The 20,890-nt window shown below is 42.1% G+C and overlaps 1 protein-coding gene across 2 annotated transcripts in view; it reads left to right on the top strand.

Moving 5' to 3' along the window:
* nlgn2b (neuroligin 2b) overlaps nt 1-20,890 on the top strand; it is a 97,373-nt gene that overhangs the window by 42,275 nt on the left and 34,208 nt on the right. For both annotated transcript variants that reach the window (XM_034226661.1, XM_034226660.1), the window contains exons 3-4: nt 7,858-7,911; nt 13,250-13,399. In XM_034226661.1, the coding sequence (XP_034082552.1) occupies nt 7,858-7,911; nt 13,250-13,399 (204 nt within the window). The remainder of the gene's footprint in view (nt 1-7,857; nt 7,912-13,249; nt 13,400-20,890) is intronic.

The following is a 20,890-nucleotide window of genomic DNA, read 5'->3' as shown; positions in this document are numbered from 1 at the left end:
CAGAGAACAGAGGGATAGGCCTGCATGTGCTGGGGATTGCTGCCTGGATGCAGGGGGGGTTGTACCAAGGGTTTGTCTGACACCTTGTCAAGCAGACAGGCCGCCATAGACATGACATACTGCAGCTTCATCCCGTTTACTGCACTGAGGAAATGGAGAGGGACGGGAGACAGCTTGTGCTCTGGCCACTAGCTCACTGAACCGAACAGAAACACTGTTGACGGAGAGATGGAGCCACATTAGGTCAAACAGTACTGGGACAACCCAAGCCAAATGCTCCAGTGCAGGCCAATGCATTTCAGTGACCAGTGGACAATTACATCATGTGACAGTCAACCTACCGGCAGGCTCCTCTGCTAAGGCAGAAGGGAAAGATGTTTTTAAAAAGTCTGTGTGTTTCCCTTTGGCGAAGTCCTACTTTTGTTTTCTTCTTCATGTTAGTATTTCTTCAAAAGTCTTACATTTGTTGTCAGAAGTTACTGCTATGAGTATCTCTTTCAATGCAAAGGAAGGACCAATATTAAAAAAATACGATCCTTGCTACATTAGCATGTACCAATGCAATGATTTTTTATAAAAGAATGCCAGAATTAAAATGGCCACAAGAGACTAACGGGTACTAAAATCTGATCATTGAATAATTGTTGAAGACATTATAAAGTGCAAATCTCAGATAAAAGGAAACGTTTTCTAGTTTCACGTAATTGTAAATGTGATGTAAATGTGTAAAAGTGTTTTTATCCATGCAGTTAAGGCTTTTGTGATGACAATGTCGGTCGGTTGGTCAACCACTTTGATCTAGACTAAAATATCTCAACAGCTATTAAATGGATTGCCATGATATTTGGTACACACTTTCAGGAAACACTGTAATTTGTTCAATACTTTGGATTGAGGCAAAACTCTAAGTCTAAATGCAGCCTAGCCAGGCTGTAGACTCGTAGTCTTGTTGGACTGACAAAACAAGACTTCCCCTTGGACTGCATTTTAAATAGCGCTGCATACAGTTTTTACGGGGCTGCTATGCACCTGCTTAAGGAAGCGAACATTCACACACAGTTGGGAATACAACTTGGTGTTAAGGGTCTTGTCCAAGGATACATCGACACGTTGACTGGGATCGACACCCAACCTTCTTATTGGAAGATGGCCGCACCATCTCACAGCCAAAGTCCCCCATTGGGCTTTTGGAAACTGCCTTTCCACTATTTTATAGACTAAAAAGGATCATCTGAGAATGAAAAAAGTCCTAATCACAGTTTTTTATCTGAAAAACTTCTGTTTCGGGTGTGCGCTTGTGGAGTGTTAGGCTGATGGTCCCTTACAAGGTGCATGTGTCTGTTTAAGCGGATATTTATTAGGCATTACAGAACAAATGAAATCAGAGTAGTCTCCATTAAGCGCCGATGTGTGGTTTTAGAGTGGTGCTAAGTATTGGGAAAGTGCTGACAAGACGTACGACTTGTGTGCTCTTCTATCCATTACCGGTATGTCTACCTGTCTGCCCCCGTAGCCCGGGACCAACTGTTCCATCGCCCTCCGCGGCGGGAAGTGCTCTCCGGATCAGGCGTCTGCATGCTGGAATGCAGAGGATGCAGCTAATCCATTCAGCATTGATCCAGTTCCATTTAGACTGAAGATAAACACATTATATCAGGAAACCATATTTATATAAAGGGATGGGTGAAAATGCAGCATTGTAATGGTCGAGTGAGTGGTGTGCTCTGCCTCTTTGTCAAAAGATGATCAGCACTGCAAATGCTAGATGCCATCACTTTACTGTGAGGTTTCTGTGGGAGACTATAAGGGCAGAGCATAAGAGAAAAACATTTGCCAAATAAAAAAAAAAAAGCCAAACTTTTCGGTATATATGCGCTAGTTCTAGAAGTTCGATTGCTTCTCACTTTTGATGTTTATTCTCAACATTTTTATTTTATTCCCACTTTTTATAATTGTATACTATAAATGGTAACTTATTTTTGTTCTCCACATTTAAATTTATTTTCTACTTTTTCAGCTTTATGACATCATTTTCCAAGTTATATATATTCTTTAGCCTGGCACTGATACTAAAAGTTGACCTTATTCTTGACACTTTAACTTATTGTTGAAAGGCAAGAAAATCCAATCAAATAAAATCAAGTTTTATTTATATAGCACATTTTTAAAACGATTTTTGGTCGAGCCAAAGTGCTGTACATATGTACATTATTTTATAATAATTATCCCTTACTGTAAGGACACTGTACAGTAACTACAACAGCACAGATTATTCAGAATATCAGTATGAGAAAAACGACACCCTCTGTCCTTAGACCCTCACATCGTGCAAGGAAAAACTTCCGGAGAAAAACCCACAGTTTAAGGGAAAAATGGGAGAAACCTCAGGGAGAGCAACAGAGGAGGGATCCCTCTCCCAGGACGGACAGACGTGCAATAGTACAATTGTACATATCCGCTGAACCAAATGATGTGACAGCCATAAACTCCATTACCAACTGCCTGACAGCAATAAACAAATGGATGAACGATCATTTTCTTAAATTGAATGAGAACAAAACTGAAGTCCTACTTGTTGGCCCCAAATCAAAAAGAGAGATGCTAACAAATAATCTAGGAAGTTTAACCACTTGGATTAAACTGGAGGTGACAAGTCTCGGTGTCATCCTGGACTCAGATTTGAACTTCAACGCCCATTTAAACAAAGTGACCAAAATAGCTTTCTTTCATCTCAGAAACATAGTGAAGGTAAGACCATTCATAAATCAAAATGATGCAGAGAAGCTAATTCATGCTTTTATATCTAGCCGACTAGACTACTGCAATGCACTATTCACTGGTCTCCCCAAGAAAGCTATTGGAAGACTCCAGCTCATTCAAAACTCTGCAGCTAGACTACTAACGAATACCAAAAGGAGGGAACACATTAGTCCTGTCTTAGCTACTCTACACTGGCTTCCTGTAACTTTTAGAATTTATTTTAAGGTGCTTCTCCTCACATACAAAGCTCTAAATGGACAAGGACCCAGCTACATTGCTGACTCTCTAATAAACTACACACCCGCCAGAACACTGCGATCATCAGATGCAGGTCTATTAGTGGTCACCAGAAAGAGTCATAAGAAGATCGGTGATGCAGCCTTTGTAAACTACACCCCAAAACTGTGGAACACGTTACCCAACAATATTAGGGAAGCCAATACGTTGGGCATTTTTAAAAGGCAGCTTAAAACCTATCTCTTTACCAAAGCATTTTACTGATTTTACACTATTATACTGCACTATTCTCTGTGATTGACACTGCACTATTTCTCTATGTTTTATTCCCCATGTTTTTATTTTAAATTATTTTATCCCATTTTATGCTTTGCTCTTGCTGCTTGTTTTACACTGATTTTATGTCTTGTTTTTTTACTGATGTAAAGCACTTTGAACTGCAATCCCCTGTATGAAAGGTGCTATACAAATAAAGTTATTATTATTATTATTATTAATAGATGCCGTGAGTAAATCGAAAAGATTTTACAGCGTAGGTAGGCCGAATGTTAGGAAATGCATGTGTCTATAATAAGAAGATGAATCCACGAGGATGTCAGCTACAATCCTGTGGAAGCCATCAGGGAAGCAGCATGACGAGACCCAGGCAGGACCGCAGAGACAGGCCCAGCCACAACCCGAAGTCCACGACTTAATCCAGAACTCAGGATAGAGGATCCAGGGCACAGGACCACAGCAAGAGGATCAGCCTCGACTCCGGATCCCGGCGTAGATATAGACACAAAAGAAAATTTGGGGGAGGCTCGGTTAATCGGAACATGAGAATACACAGACACAGACAGACAGACGCAGGGAGCAAGGTCCCCGCTGGGGCCTTAGTTGGAATTGGTGAGAGATAAGGAGGTACGCTGTGACTACGGCATAACACTCCCCGGCCTTGGATAAGGACCCCTCTGCAAACCTGTTTCCCTCCAATAAAACCTTGTGAGGTCATGGAGGGAAAAGGTTTTGGATAAAGAAAAAATAGAAAGAGTAGTAATAACCTAAGTTTTAAATATAAGATCCAAGTTTTTAGGATTTAAGTGAAAGAGCAAGAACAAAAAATGTAGGTGAAGAGGCACAGCGTATCTGCGTCAAAGCAATCTCATTAGGTTATTTTTATCAACTATAGGCTTTATCAAAAGGAAGGTCTTAAGCGTACTCTTAAAACGGATAGGCTGTCGGCCGCCCGAACACAAACTGGAAGCTGATTCCACAAAAGTGGAGCTTGATAAGAAAAGGCTAGAAGGCCAGAGAGAAGAAGTGAGTTTTAAGTGTTGATTTAAAAAACCCTAATATCTGGGCCGACCTCACGTGGAGGGGCAAAATGTTCCAGAGCCTAAGGCCTGGTCTTGAGCCTGGTCTTGGGCACTACCAGCAGCAGCTGGTCAGCCGACCTTAAGGCTCTGGCTGGGGTGTAGCGATGGAGGAGTTTGGCTACATAGGCCGGAGCCAGCCCATTTAGGGCTTTGAAAACAAATAAAAGGAGTTTAAAATCAATTCTGAACCGAATTGGAAGCCAGTGCAGTGAGGCCAGAATTGGGGTGATGTGGTCACGCTTTTTATGGCCAGTGAGAAGACGTGCAGCTGCGTTCTGCACTAGCTGCAGGCGTCTAATTGAGGCCTGATCCATACCCACATACAGAGCGTTGCAGTAATCCAGTCTTGAGGTAACAAAGGTGTTAATAACACTTTCTAGGTCTTTAAAAGATAAAAACGACTTGGTCTTAGCCAATAGTCGTATTTTGAAAAAGCAGGTCTTGACTACGGTGCTAACCTGCTTATCAAATTTAAAAGCGCTATTGAAGGTCACTCCAAGGTTTGTGACAGAGGGGAGGATATTTTTACTTATGGAGCCCAGAATATCAACCGGGGAGTAGGGATGGGTATCGTTTGAAATTTATCGATTCCGATTTCGATTCCGGTTCTGCTTATCAATTCCGGTTCTTATCGATTCCCCGTTTCGATTCCAAAATTGTAAAATAAAGAGGTCAAACGTTTAGATAACAAAAATATATTTATTCTTAAAAGCTTTAACTGAAATTGTTACTAAAAAATATACATGCAATACAAATGTATTGCACAATAGCTGTGCTTTATTTTAACTGAGCTATGCCTGTGGCAAGCTATTAACAGGCATTACACTTTGCCTTTTCTTTTAATTTTTTAGTGTAGTGGAGCCTCACTTCAGAGCGTTTACCGCGACCTATCTTTGGTGTTATGAAGTGACTGAGCTCGTGAAATGTCTACGGGAGGGCGGGGGAGCATCGCTGCGGGGCAACTGTGGACCTCTGTCGCCTGTCAGCGCAATTTATATGATGCCGTTTAAAAAAATGAAGGGCGGTGCCGGCCGTCAGCGTACCGAGCCGGCCGTCAACGGCCCGCTGACGACCGGCCGTTCTGTGATTCTCCAGGTCCGCCCTGTATTCCACCGGGTCACCGCAGCACCGCGGTGCAGACGGACCCGCTGGAATACAGGGTCTACCGCGTTTAGGAACCGTTAAGCAGAACCGAAATTGTGTATTTTGTATGGGTACCCGGTACCCGGCATTTTCTTATCGGTTCTCATCTGGAACCGAGTTTCGGTTCCCAACCCTACCGGGGAGGCTGGAGGTCGGGGTCCAAAAAAGATGACCTCGGTCTTGCTCTCGTTGAGGTTGAGGAAGTTTTGGCTCAGCCATGATGTAATCTCTGTTAAGCAGTCCTTCGACTGCTGTAGTGAGTTGACATTTTGATTGAGAGGCAGATAGATCTGTACATCATCAGCGTAACAATGGAAGGGGATATTGTGTTTTGTGAGAATTGAACCTAGGGGCAGTATATACAGTAGAAAAAGGATGGGGCCCAGGATCGAGCCTTGGGGAACCCCACAGGTAAGAGGGGCTTTAGCAGAGGAGAAGGCACCTAACTGCACTGCGAAGCTACAGTCTGTCAGGTAGGACCTGAACCATGGAAGTGCAGAGCCTGTGATGCCTGCGGACTGTTCAAGCCATGACAACAGGATGCTATGGTCCATAGTGTCGAAGGCAGCTGTCAGATCTAACAGCACCAGGACAGCTGGGCTACCTGAGTCGGCGGCTAGAAGCAGATCATTAAAAACTCTTAAAAGGGCTGTTTCAGTGCTGTGCATAGGTTTGAAGCCAGACTGAAACTTTTTGTGGATGCCATGCGTGGTTAAGAACGACTGTTGCTGGATATAGACTACTCGCTCCAGGGCTTTAGATAAAAAAGGTAGCTGGGAGATGGGCCTAAAATTTGCTAGAATGGAGGGATCGAGATTTTTCTTTTTAAGTAGTGGCTGCACCACGGCATTTTTGAAGGCAGCTGGGACACATCCTGAGCTAAGAGAGGTGTTTACAAGCAATAAAACACTTGCTTCAACTGATTCGAAAACATCTCTGAGAAGGCAAGAGGGAATGCTGTCTGAGGTGCAGTTTGTCAGCCGCAGGTGCTTGACTACATCCGAGAGAGAAGATACTGTAGGGATACAGGTTCAAAGTGGTCAAGGACAGCAGGGCACAGAAAAGGAGCAGAATCTGGGTTAGCACTAGTGTGGGCTAGCCTAAGAGCAGATACTTTTTCGATAACATTTTTATCATAGAGAGTAGTCGATGGCACAATTGGAGAAGCATCACAAGGATTAATGATCGAATTGAGGACATTCTAAAGGATACTCTACAAAATGTCTTATGCCTTTCCTTATTCCTGGCTCTATACTCCTACAGTATGTAGGCTCCCAACAGAAGGGTAGAACAGACAGACATGTCAGCAGCACTCCAGCAGAGTGATAAACCCCTCGGCAACCCTATGTAGAGTATCCTTTAGAATGAGAGACTGCAGCCGCCCCCGTGGAGCAGGGAATGTGCTACTGGGTGGGTACGGAGATGAGGGCAGCAACAGATGATAAGGACACTGTTAACATGCTTTGTTGTGTGTGTGTGTGTGTGTGTGTGTGAACGTGAGTGTGTTTTAATGGCTTTCTCAAAGGCGTGTGGATGTAGACAGTGAATAAGAAGGACAGAAAACGCAGCGGTAATTGTGGGCTGATGGAAAGCTTCACCGACACAAACCAAGGAAAAACCAACTAATGGGTTGCTTATCAGTTCAGACTTACAGAGGTTGACGCACCAGGGCGTTGGTTGGTCACTGTGATTAATGCTTTTTATTGGCTGTGCCCTATGGAGCGTTTAACTGGCTTTACCATTAAAGCTCAATGTGGGGCTCCTCTTTGACCTTGGTGAGGGGGATCCTTTGTAAATATCAAAGAGCTCCCTCTTTGCTAATTTGGATGGAAAGACTCACATTTCAGGCTGCGTGCCAGCGTTTCTCTGAGTGTACGTGGTCACATGTGTTCAGGATGAGCACTGTGTGTGTCTTAAGTGTTTTGACATTCCAGTCTTGTGCGGTGACTTTCGGCCTCAGGATTGCAACACTGTCCTGAGCCGGAGCAGGATACAGAAAATCTTGGCATTCCTTTTCTGACCAAAAAGAGTGATGGCTTGTTTCTGCTCATTGATTTTCCCTTACAGAGCAGCAGAGTGTCAGGACTGATAGGGAGCAGGGTTGAGGAGAAGTGGCCTCTGGGGTCATTTCAAGGCAGTGCGTGACTTGATCCTAAGCAGTTAAAACAGATGAGTTTGGGAAAATCTTTGAAAGAAACGGTGCGTTAACATTTTTCTCTGCAGATGCAAAAAGCCACTGAAAAGTAACACAGTATTACATCTCTATATCCCTTCTATTCTTCTCTTGCTTTTCTGCAACATGCAATCTTTTTTAATTTGTAATGTTGTCTCCCCCACCCCTCTTTTTTCCACACCTTAGGTCCGCTCACTAAAAAACAAGACGAGTCTACGATGAACAGACCAAGGGATGAAGGTATTTTAATGTTTTTGTTTTCTTCCTCTTGCTCCATTGTACTAGCTCTGTAGGGATTGTTGTGTTAGCATCTGTATTAATAATCATCTTAGACTCATCGCTGTGTGTGCAAATGACATTGTGCGATGTTAACTGCTTTTATTCGCGCACAAATCTGCTAATCCTCCTCACAGGCACACGTTTAGCTGAAGCGCATTAAGAGCTCCATACAAAGTAGTTGTTCTTCATCCCCCCTGTCACAAACGCTGCGTTTTTGGGTACTTGCAGAGGGAGCTAATTTACTTTCCCTTCTTGGGTTGCGATGTGGTTGATCAACCCCACACTGATGTTCTCACTATCCTGCGTGATGCATCAATGGAAATCAATATTCATTCCCTTTTTTTCACCTGCGCTTTTGATGCACTCACGTCCTTATGAAATGCACTGCTGAATTATTGTCCTTCAAAATGTTTCTGGGCATCCTCCAAGTTTTCATTTATTAAAGAAGTAGGATTCCTGCATATTTCTGCTTTTGCTGTGCATTTTCAAGTTCACTGCAGCAGGCGAATGGAGATGCTCTCACTACCCTTTACTGATGCAACCAAAATCTATGCAGACAGTGTGCATCTGTTTCTGTACACGTACTGTATGTATTACATAGCATTATGCACACATACTGTAGGGTGCACTGCATTTGTGCATCGTGTGCCTACTCGAGCGCGGTGCATGTGCAAATCTACGCCTGAGTGCATGTGTTCTAATTTGTGCCAATGTGTGTGGTTTTTCTTTTTTCTTTCTTTTTTTTATTTGAGGGTTCTGTGCTATTTGGGTAGTGAATTCTCTCTCCCTTGCATCTCTAATTGCTATGGTTTAAAAAGAGACAGATGTAGCTAATCCAATTGTGTGGTTTCTTAACGGTGAAAACAGAAGGAAGGATTCATGCAGGATTGCCTCGGAGAGGAGCAGAATGATAGAATAGAGATGAAAGAAAAGGAAAAGCTGAGCACTGCGAGAGCACAAGGGGAGGGCAACGAGGGGGAGAGGACGGGGGAAATAGTCATAATGAAGACAAGTGCATGATGAAATGACATTTACAAAACTTGAAAGTTAGAGAAATGTGGAGGGAGAGAGAGATTGAGAGGGTGGATGAGGAGGAGACTGGTAGAGCTTGACATTTATGCCAACACCTGATGGATCTTGACAGGATAAGGGTGGCTCGGGTAGATCCAAATTCCTTACTTTAATTACTAAGGTATAGATCGGACAAGGATTCCTAGAAATCCTATTATTAGCAGCTTGTTTTCTTTCTTGTTTTTTTGAAGTTATTTGCGAGAGACTGCATTGTTTGCGCCTGGGTTTTGGATGCACACAAATACAATAAAGTGCTGAGTCAGGTTGAAACTTTTTACACCCCAAATCAATGCAGTCCATAGAGAATGAATGAGAGAGGAGCAGAATAATGGAGGAGCAGAAAGTAGGCAGTTTCTATCCGGAGGTAAGACGTCGCCTTGAGTATAGCAGTGCGAGGAGGGTGGATTTTGAGGAGGATAGTATCAGGTTAGGTAGGAAAGAGAGGAGTGAATAATGTGCTAGTGTTTTGGTGGCAGGCGGGAAGGACAGTGAGCTCCTTGTTGGCCCTGTAGGCCTTGAGACACTTTCCCCCTGCGACCCTGCACCCCCTAATCACCCCTCTGTTTGTGCTGAGCCCCCGCCAATCACTGCACCATGTCCCTCGCTTCAACCTGCATCCAACCTCTTAGATGTATTTCATTTCATTATACTTGAAGAGGACCTATTATGCTTTTGGGGGTTTCCCTTTCCTGTATTGGTTATATAGGTTTTTGTGGTCAGCAAAGGCTAAAATTCCCCCTGCCTGAAACGCCTCCATTGGACTTTTTTGACTTTCGTAACATAATGACATCGCTATGTAACACTCCAATTAATCGAGATAATAATCAACATAGTAATCGATTATCAAAATAGGAGTTTATTGCATCCCTAATTTGGAGTTAAAAAGAACTAAGCAAACCATACCTCTGCAGTCCGCTGAGGCTCGAGCCTACATTAGCTGCTACTAGCGTCACACATCTGAATATCCAACCCAACTTTTACAAACCAAGTTGCTTTATGGGTAATGTAGGAAAAAATATTCAGGATCATAAAGACTACATCTCTGTTTCTCCACGAGGCCAAATCAGTGCATGTTTGATGTTTGACAATTACATTTGCATGAAAAAAACGTCATGGTGTAAACACAGCACCAACATTCTGTCATTTAAACGTAAAATAAAAGATAACAGATTGAACCTTTTAAAATGGCTGCTACATGTCATAGCCTTAGTTCCTTATCACCCAGGATTTAATTTATGGTGGGAGGGTTACTACGAGACCTTCTGATATGTCACTACTCTATACTATCCTGTTAATGCCGGGATAATTGAACTTGTTTACATATCCTCTGGGAAATCAGCCGAGCTCCAGAATACACCGGAGAAGAGCAGAAAAAGAGCAGCGCGTCAGAGTGTACGACTGAAAATCTTTATTTTTAGCCAGTCTGCCTGTGTCACACGTTTGATCCACAAAAGATCTCTGCATGTGTGAAGCCATATGTGCCATTTTCCACATCCCCTTATGTGTGTGTGTATGTGTGTGTGTGTGTGTGTGTGTGTGTGTGTGTATGTGTGTGTGTGTGTGTGTGTGTGTGTGTGTGTGTGTGTGTGTGTGTGTGTGTGTGTGTGTGTGTGTGTGTGTGTGTGTGTGTGTGTGTGTGTGTGTGTGTGTGTGTGTGTGTGTGTGTGTGTGTGTGTGTGTGTGTGTGTGTGTGTGTGTGTGTGTGCGTGTATGCATGCGTGCGATTGCGAGTGACGCACCCCAAGTGCATGTGTAACCTGAGATTCAGGTGGTGATGCAAGCGGGTGTGCAAATACGTGAGTAGAATTTGTTACCACGGCAACAGGCATTCAGTGAGTCGGTGCAATGGAATGGCTGGTGCAGTTCTATTAGCGAGAAGCAGTTTCCATAGCGACTCGACATCGCAGCTGCCTATGCAAGAGTGTGTGTGTGTGTCTCTATGAATACGGTGTGAATCCTGTGTGAATTTGAGTGTTCATTAGCGTACCTCGCTATGTATGACTTGCTTTGTAACATTTCTTTTTTTCGTCCTTGCTATCATTTTTTTTAGCGGTGAACCTCCCCTCCATGTCTCTTCCCCCCCGTCAGTTCTCTCACACTGCCCTATTTTCATCTCCTCGCTCCCTCACATCTTACCCCCTTTTATCTCTCTCTCTCTCTCTCTTCCCCATCTCTGAGTGCTGAAGCTCATCAGGGTAAACAGACGCTGTGGCTGTTATTTATGTTTCCACTTGGTCTGGCTTTCATACAAATTATCCACAGGCCCTGCACAGTGCAGACGCTCAGCCTAACTGGGCTGCACTGGCAGCTCTCGCAGCCTCATCCACGCTCAGACCGTACCAAGAGAGGGGGGGTGGGGGGGCTGACAGAGTGAACCATAGCAACACACTGATGGGCACCAATAACAGAGAGGACATGAGAACCGGTGGAAACCATTTGCTCCACACATGCAGAGGAAGAAAAGTTGGGGAAGGTACCATCACGGCACAGGATAGGGGGAGACGCATCACAGGACAAAATAGAGAGGATAATCCCAGTGGGACACACATGAAACACTTGCTTCCAACTTAAAGGCAATGGAAAAGGCTTCATACTTAGTATGTTCATCTTTTTCTCCAAGCAAACCACTGGTTGTAGAGGGTTTGTTTTTACTGCTGCGGTTCTAAAAATCTAGAGCTACCAGTTTAAAGAGGGTAGACTACCTGTTGCCACTTAAAAATAAAAATGTCACCCCAAGGATTACCATTTGTATACCAATTACTCGAACCCTGAGTAAGTTTGAATTTTGGAAGAAAACTGTTTTTCTCGCATGTCTCCACAGTAAACAAAAAATGTAAAGACAGTGAAAATTGTGATTAATTGAACTTCATGGGGCCACATTCAACAACAGCCAAAGTATATCTGAAAATCTGTTTACACAAAACATGCATACTTGTGTAGTATTATGCATGTATATTTATTAGGGATGTAACAATACCAAAAACTCACGGTACGATAATATTGCGATAAAAAGTCCACGGTACGATATTTATCGCAAAATTGAAAAATAAAGAAAACAAATGTGAATTTTTCTTTTTTAATCTTTTTTTTTTTTTTTTGTACTTGAATTATTTTTCTTTAGTAAATAATAAATCTGATTTGTACAGTATTTTAGTAGGATCGTAATATTTTAAAGTGTCAACAATATAATAATCAGACCCTGCAATAGAATAAATCAAGTTTCACTTTAGTTTTTCAAGTAACTCAACTCTAACTCACTCACTCACTCACTCACTCACTCACTCACTCACTCACTCACTCACTTTATCTTTTAGGAATATGAGCATGTCCACATTTCGAGGTAGAAGCTGGGATGTTTGGGCGTTTACAATATCCCCTGCTGTGGAAAAACCTCTCTTGCTTGGTACTGATGTTGCTGGGACAGAGAGATATGTTTTGGCCATGGGTAACAGCAGTGGGTAAAACTGTGCATTGTCTCTCCACCACTTCAAAAACAATACAGTTTTTGCCAAGAAGCTGAGGCTTATTGACAGGGCGAGATATAAGTATACTGTTGGTACTTGTCAATGTCTCTAGGTATGTACATGTAGCCCTGTAAATACGATGTCCTTTATTGTTATCTGTTGTTTTATGTTCATGGTGTAACTTACTTGCTGCCATGTTGGACAGGTCTCCCTTGAAAAAGAGATTGATGATCTCAATGGGACCACCTGGTTGAATAAAGGTTTTTAAAAAAGAAGAAAAATTATTTTTAAAAAAAGAAAAATCGCGGTATATTTTGTCAGTCTCACGACGGTATTGAGACATTTATTTACCGCGATATTCGATATGTCGTTACATCCGTAATATTTATCAAGTCTTATACTTACTCCCTTCCAAACAAATGCAAAAACGTTACTATATAATATACTTCAGGCTCGCAAGTAATGCGCCTGCGCAAAAATGGGACTGTTTATACAGAGGTATTAAAAAGTGTTAGCAATTGATGCATGTGTTTGCACATACTTTGCACAAAATGAGTTCTCTTATGACTTGATAAATGAGACTTGGAGAATACTGCACATGGAGAGCTTGTGAAAGGATGTTCTCATAGTTAAATGCGACCCCCTATTTATTTCAATTTCTACACATTTCTACGTTTTTTCATTCTTTTTCACCGTGGAGGCATGCGAGAAAAACAACGTTTTGAATGAAGATGAAAATAATGCTGTTTGTCTTTGTCATGCAGATATTCGGGATCGTCGTAAGAAGCCTGTGATGCTCTTCATCCACGGAGGCTCCTACATGGAGGGCTCAGGGAACTTGTTTGATGGCAGCGTCCTGGCTGCCTACGGAAATGTCATCGTGGTCACCATGAACTATCGGCTGGGCGTGCTCGGTAAGTTTGGTGTTCCGCATCCTGCCGGGCTTTATCAGCCACAAATTCATCTGGTGTTTTGTTTGCAGACTTTGTTCGCAATGTGTCATCTCAACTTGACCTTCCCCTGTCAGCCAGAGAGCTGATGTCTATCAGGTTTCATGTTTTATAAATGGGCGTAGTGTTGCTGGAGCGCACTGAAATCTAAAGCTTTATGTCCAGATGTTCAGCTTCACAACTTTAGCACACATCTCCACAGAGACCAATAGCGGAAGATCTTTCCATCAGGTAATTACTATAATCACCATAGAAATAAAAATAAAGATATTACGGTTTGCTTTTGATAAAAAACTAAGTTGGAAAGGGGATTTATGCACCCTAAATGGATGCCTTTTAATGGATGTGTGTTAATAGCACACAGTATCACCTCTGCAGCGCCACTTCTCAGAGGCTGCGGTTTTATCAACATATCAGTCCTGCTGCCTTTACGTAGATGCTCCGGGATTTCATTTGGTAACACAACTTCTGGTACTAAAGCTGCTGTGGGCAGCAAATACTGTGAGAATTACCCTGAATCATTCATTGATCAATTCAGACTGATTTACTGACTCTCCTGCTGTGCCGATGTTGTCTGGAGAGTGTTAATTGACAGTGGTTACATAACCTTCTAAACGAGCCACAGCCCTGAACGTGCTCACATGTGCATTGTTGGAGCACTTAAACAAATAGCACTACATTCCTGGTTTTCAAAATACTGGTGCAATGAAAAATAATATCAACATCAAAATTCAAACCAATCCTTTTGCATGCTTAAGAAAGCTAACACCACCATGCATTTTTTAAGTAATAAGTTACATTACAGTATTACTGTCTCTGAAATGTAATGAGTTACACTACTTTTATATTAGTTTTGAGTTACTTTACCAAAATAACCGCAAAAGAATGGCTAGGTATTTGAAATGCTCATTATACATCCAGTGAAGGGCAATGTGGTTTAGCATAACAACTGTGTAGGCCCTTAAGGCTAACAACTTTTATTACACGGCTTGGTCAGGGTTCGAGTTAGAAACTGAGCTCTATGGGGGTCTTTAAAACTGACGTGCACGCACGCATGCACACTCAAACCCACACACGGACACACACACAGCAGTAGCCCTCTACTTGCTACAAACTTACATATGAAAAGGTCCAATTACACACACACACCATCTCGGCTCGTGCAGCACGCTCACAGGCATACATTGCGCAATAATGTATTACGCACCTGGGAGGTGCAGTGCAGGCATATTGTCATTCAAGAGATGCGTAGTTCTTTTAGAAAACATGATTTTCTTTAGGCTGATCAGGGAACCCGACGCAAAGCGGAGGGATCTTGATGAGCCCGAAGGGTAAACACCAGGCTTACTAATCTACCCGCACAATTTGTCTCTGGTGTCGGAATGTCTCGCGATGTTAGTGAATTCTTAAAAAACAAAACACCATTTAATTTCGGGTTAATACTGTGCGGTACTGAGAATTGTAACGGGTAGTATATTACCCACATTTCATTAGTAATGCGTTACATTACTTTGTTACAGCAAAAAGTAATACATTACTGTAACTCCGTTACTTTTGTAGTGCGTTACACCCAACACTGGGGTTTGGGTCGGGAAGCAGAAGTGGAATACAAACTTTTTACAGAGGGCACAGGAACAAGTCCGGGGCCGTTTCTCAATCGCGAGGATGCTGGCTTGGTCAACACACTCTCACTCCCTAAGCGTCCAGGAGCGACGTTTGGTCAGTGTCCGTGGCGTCCAGTTGTGACGCTCCTAGGCTCCTTCAGCGTCATAAAGGGACGCAAATAGCTTTCAACTGATTGCAATGTATTCCCATCTGCGGCGGGATTTGACGCTCATGGAAGCACGGCATTCGTTTGTGTCGGCTGCCCTTAAAGGCAATGTGAGCGTCCATTCCCATTGGATAACGGAGAATTGTACATCCGGAAGTAAGTATTCCTCTTACTGTCGATTGATTTTACAGTGATATCTGCACTACTCATCGACTAAAAAACACCAGATTATCCTTGTTAATTACACAACATTGATTGGTTTAAATTGTGTGCAATGCTTTTGTATTTTTCCCCTTCGATTCGGAGAAACAAATGTTTTTTCGGAGTAAAGGATGGCAGAAGACACTACACTACCCAGAATCCCCAGCTATCGTTTGGACTACACCATGTGCTCTCTTTGACAAACCCCGTGATAGTCCTCAAGCTCTGTGATTGGAGAGTGCGCTCCGAGGGTTACGCCGATTCTCGAACAGCACTTGAAATGGGATGGAACCATGCACGGCAGACTGTCCAAAACTGGATTTGAACGGGTCCACCGCGTCCCCCCCTCCCCCACCACGTCCCCAGAACTACACATGCTGGCTATTCTGTTTCGCAACATGTTCTCTATCTATGGCACGTCTCTACTGGGAGTTGTAGTTTTAAAAGACGTTTTCGTATTTCCCATAATAAGAAGTTGCCAGTATTAAACTGTGTACATCCCTGGAGGTTTAGGGGATAGGAAACACTCAAATTTAAAACATATAATTAATAAATGGGTGAAAATTGCTTGTGCCCATAATGGGCAGCATTAATATACACACATGCCAGCTAAGGTCAGAAGAGCTTTATTTAACAGCTGGTCTTATGTGTGTGACCCCTGTTGTTAATTGATAACATTACATTACATTAATTGATAAGCCTGAAACATGCACTTGTCAAGGTTCAGAGGCAAATTTTGCAAATATGGCAGTAGCCATCGATCAGCTTAAGATAAGATATACTTTATTGATCCCAAGTTGGAACATTTGCGTTACATCAGCATGTGTAACAGTTGTATGCAGTGGTGTTTATTTGTAAATCATTTAGTATAATCACACAAATTCTGTGTTTTATATTTAACAATTCTGTGTTCTTTATTTATTGATTGTTCCATACCTGACAAGGCCGGAGATGAAATATCTACATACATCTTATAAGAGTATAATACATGATGTATAATATCAGTTAAAATAAGTGCTTCAACATAGTTAACATTGCTGGAGGTACGCACAAATATTGATAGATGTCTTGTAATGCACTATTGAGGAACCTGCGACCCAAGGTTTTCATTCAATGCAGAACTACACCATACAGTAGTTATGTAGGCCTATATGATATGTCAATAAACCTTAGAAAATCTTGAAACCAAAGGGATGTTCAAAATAGTCATTATATATAGTCTTTAATTAACTATTAGTAGAGAATAACGAGTAATGAATATACTTTATAGGGATCCTATTAATATCTAATAATAAAAATAATGAAATTCAATAACATGCTTTAACCACTAGGTGTCCCTTTATATCAGGTGTGCACCTTTATGGTGTAAATACAGCCTATCTACCAATTGGATCAAATATAAAAGTCAGCCGAATTAGTGTTGATACTGCAAGGAGACGTATTGTGTGAAAATAAATGTAAGATGTTGTTTAATGGCTGATCTATTTATGATCCACGTCACGTTTTCAGTTCCTCATGTTTGTCTAGAAGTCTTCTCATCAGGGCTCTATAAATACAGAACTACGGCAGATATGTAATATTTAATGCAGCCGAACTGTGTATTACAATGTCGTTATGTGATGACTTTCAAAGAGAAAAGCAAGCACACTCGGAATAAAGTATTATTTTTTTTTTTTTAATGTTTTCGGTCTGTTTCCGGTATTTGTTAATGACGATGTGCTGTGAAATGTGAGACTGGAATTGCACAGGGGAAAATAACGTAGGCTATCTTTAGATGCGGATTTTGTTAAACTAATATGTTTGCGCTGTGGACCAACACTATACTGTACATTGACGGGGAAGGGGGTAGCAATAAAGATAACACCATTAAACAGTTACACAACATAACAGAAATAATATCGATAGCAGCGTCCCTAGCAACCACCTTGGTAACAATGAAAACGTCGCGATTTCCTGAAGTAATCTTCGTAATAACTAGCAAACTAAAGATCATGTACATCCACTGCACACATAATCTGAAATAACAACTCATATTTCTCGCATCAAGTGACATCAAAACGCATTTTAATGGCCAAACTAACTTTAAAATAGGCATTTTCCACCGAGAATAAAACGAAGTTCGGCCATGTTTTCTTTTTCTGCAGGGAGAAATTTGAAGATCACGTGACATAGACGCCAGCCATTGGAATGAATGGTGAAAAAAACGGGGTTTGTCAAACAGAGCACATGGTGTAGTCCAAACGATAGCTGGGGATTCTGGGTAGTGTAGTGTCTTCTGCCATCCTTTACTCCGAAAAAATATTTGTTTCTCCGAATCGAAGTCGAAAAATACAAAAGCATTGCCCACAATTTAAACCAATCAATGTTGTGTAATTAACAAGGATAATCTGGTGTTTTTTAGTCGATGAGTAGTTCAGATATCACTGTAAAATCAATCGACAGTAAGAGGAATACTTACTTCCGGGTGTACAATTCTCCGTTATCCAATGGGAATGGACGCTCACATTGCCTTTAAGGGCAGCCGACACAAACGAATGCCGTGCTTCCATGAGTGTCAAATCCCGCCGCAGATGGGAATACATTGCAATCAGTTGAAAGCTATTTGCGTCCCTTTATGACGCTGAAGGAGCCTAGGAGCGTCACAACTGGACGCCACGGACACTGACCAAACGTCGCTCCTGGACGCTTAGGGAGTGAGAGTGTGTTGGCTTGGTAGTCGCGTACTTCCAAGTCACTTCCTTCAGAAACGAAGCAAGTATGCTTCCAAGCCACGGCTTCAGAAAACGAAGAAGAATGGAACAGGCTAACAAGTGTTCCACTCTCTCTAACGGTTTCAACATAAACTGTACCGAAAATAAATACCTCACAATGTCTATCTAATTATGAACTTGCTTTACTTTCACGGAACACATTTATGGTGATAACAAACAAATTTAACAAAGTAACATATTTACCAACACATGTTCTACGCCACTACATTCTTACATTTAAATGTGTGCTGTGTCGGTTCAGCCATTCTCCGCAAGGGTTTTTGAAATTGGTCTGTGCGCAAAGCATTGTGGGGATTTTAAGGACGCGAAGTCTACCCATGTGCAGCCTCGAAATTTCCCCCAAACCAAGGACGCGGCCTCGGTGGAATTCCAAGTATGCTGGAGATTGGAACAGTACTTCGGCGGCAATCGATGACGTAGCATCCTTGAAATATTGGCTTGGAAGCCAGAATCCTCGAGATTGAGAAACGGCCCGGGTCTCAGAAAAGTCAATGTGGAAGTGCCCTAAACTCCACTTGTTGGCAAAAATAAGTTCTGCTTTTAACCCATCCTAGTACCAGGAGTCTAGTACTAGGAGCAGTGGGCAGCTTTTGTACAGCGCCCGGGGAGCAATGGGGTTGTCCGGTGCCTTGCTCAAGGGCACCGCCTCTCCATATTTAGGTCTGTTCGGGGACTAGAACCGGCAACCCTACAGCTCACAGTCCAAGCCCCTACTGACTGTGCCACTGCCTTAACACAGCTTTCTTTTATGGTCCAATTTATAGTAAAATATTTTAAGTGTAAGACTTGGAAACATCTGTATTTATAGAACAATTATTGATCTGTTCACTGACAGACATTCTCTATAGCAGGAAATAAATATTATATCTTTTTTTAATGATATGAATATTCACTCTATTAAAAAAAAAAGGATCTGACTCACAATACTTCAGAGACACCACCAACCCCTTACTGCCTTTGGTGTACATTCAGTCATTCACAACACAATTTAAATGAGTGTTTGTTGCTTTCAGTGTATTTTTGGATTCGGATGTATTCTATTTGTCCATTCTGTTAGAGCTTTGCAGAGCTTGCAAGGCCTGTCACAATGTTGCTTTACTTGTGTGTGTGTGTGTGTGGTGTGTTGTGTGGTGTGTGTGTGTGTGTGTGTGTGTGTGTGGTGTGTGTGTGTGTGTGTGTGTGTGTGTGTGTGTGTTGTGTGTGTGTGTGTGTGTGTGTGTGTGTGTGTGTGTGTGTGTGTGTGTGTGTGTGTGTGTGTGTGTGTGTGTGTGTGTGTGTGTGTGTGTGTGTGTGTGTGTGCAGCAGCACAAGGGCTGGGTAGCCCTTGGATATCAGTGGAGTCAAGCATTTACATTTGCCACACAGACTATCTAACGCCGGAATTGCGGGTGCCAGGTTGGGTAATCAGATCTTGTTTATTGCATCACGCCTGTTTCAACATATCAGAATAATGATAAACAGAGAAATGGGAGTCGTTTAGGATGCCGTCCAAGAGTTGCAGCAGAGTATTAACAGAGGGGTAACACAATCCAGAGCGTTATTGAGCGTGCCAATGGAGAGGGGACAAGGACGAAGTGAGGGTTAGTGGGATGAGGACCTGGACCTTCGTCTTTATCGTGCTCTACTTCAGCTTGTTATGAGCTCTTTTTCACAGCTGACAAATCGTGACCTGTAACAAATTGGGCGTGAGATTCTGTTCACAAATTGAAGTCAGGTTTGTTGAATGCAGTATTAAACTGGAATTACGCAGACGTTCACCAAGGCCAACGGTGCATTCATGTGCTCCTCCGACGGAGTTGAAAAGTTATTCTTCTGACTTTAGTGGATATTATATCTTATATCCTTTATTATTTTATTCTTGTTTTCCTATACTACTTTATTTTACCTGGACTTCCAATGAGGACCATAATGAGCAATTATCATATCATCACCTATATCTGTTTTTGTCTATTTACAAGAGTGTGTACTTAATTAATTTGTTTAAGACGTTTACATTGAACTTGTTAATGTTACTTGGGTGATTCAATGCCAACATGCTAACAACATGTGTCCCAGTAAGGACTGGACCAAAAAGAACATGGTCTTCGTCAGTTACAGTACATACGATGTGATGTAGGCATCTTTATAGCACAGTATATCCAGTATTTGTGTTCTTGCATAGAGCAAAGAAAACTGATCCGTGAAGCAAAATCCTTGGCAACTTCCAGAGTTGCTCAGATTTTTGGGGGGCTTTCATAAGAAATCTCCCAGTTGGTAACTCATTTATGAATATATATCTCCACAACACATGAATGCAGAACAAATGCCCTACTTTATATTATAATATGAACGCAATAGAGTTTTTAATATATCGTCCTTGTTAACACACCCACAGCAAAAATGTCAGGGGTTCTTACTTGGCCCATGACTCCACCAAGTTTCAGGCAAATCAGTCCTGTAATTTTGATGCAATCCTGCTGACTAACACCCACCAAAAAAAAGGCGAAAGTGGTCTTTGGTGTTTCCTTTCTTTACAGACTCCTCATCCTGGTTGATTTAAGTTGTCGTTGTTCCTTTAATTCATGTTAGAGATGTTTAAAGTGTTTGAATTGCCCTCATGCATTCTACATTATGGATATTGACTTCCACACATGATCATCGAAAAGATATACATGCACATATAGGCGGAGAGTAACCCTGCTCATGAGGGATGACGCAGTGTCCTCGATTCCT

Source organism: Gymnodraco acuticeps, unplaced genomic scaffold (genome assembly GCF_902827175.1).
Source record: "Gymnodraco acuticeps unplaced genomic scaffold, fGymAcu1.1, whole genome shotgun sequence".
In the NCBI taxonomy this organism is placed as follows: Eukaryota; Metazoa; Chordata; class Actinopteri; order Perciformes; family Bathydraconidae; genus Gymnodraco; species Gymnodraco acuticeps.
The sequence above is the reverse complement of the archived record's forward strand: the minus strand, read 5'-3'. Positions and strand labels throughout refer to the sequence as shown.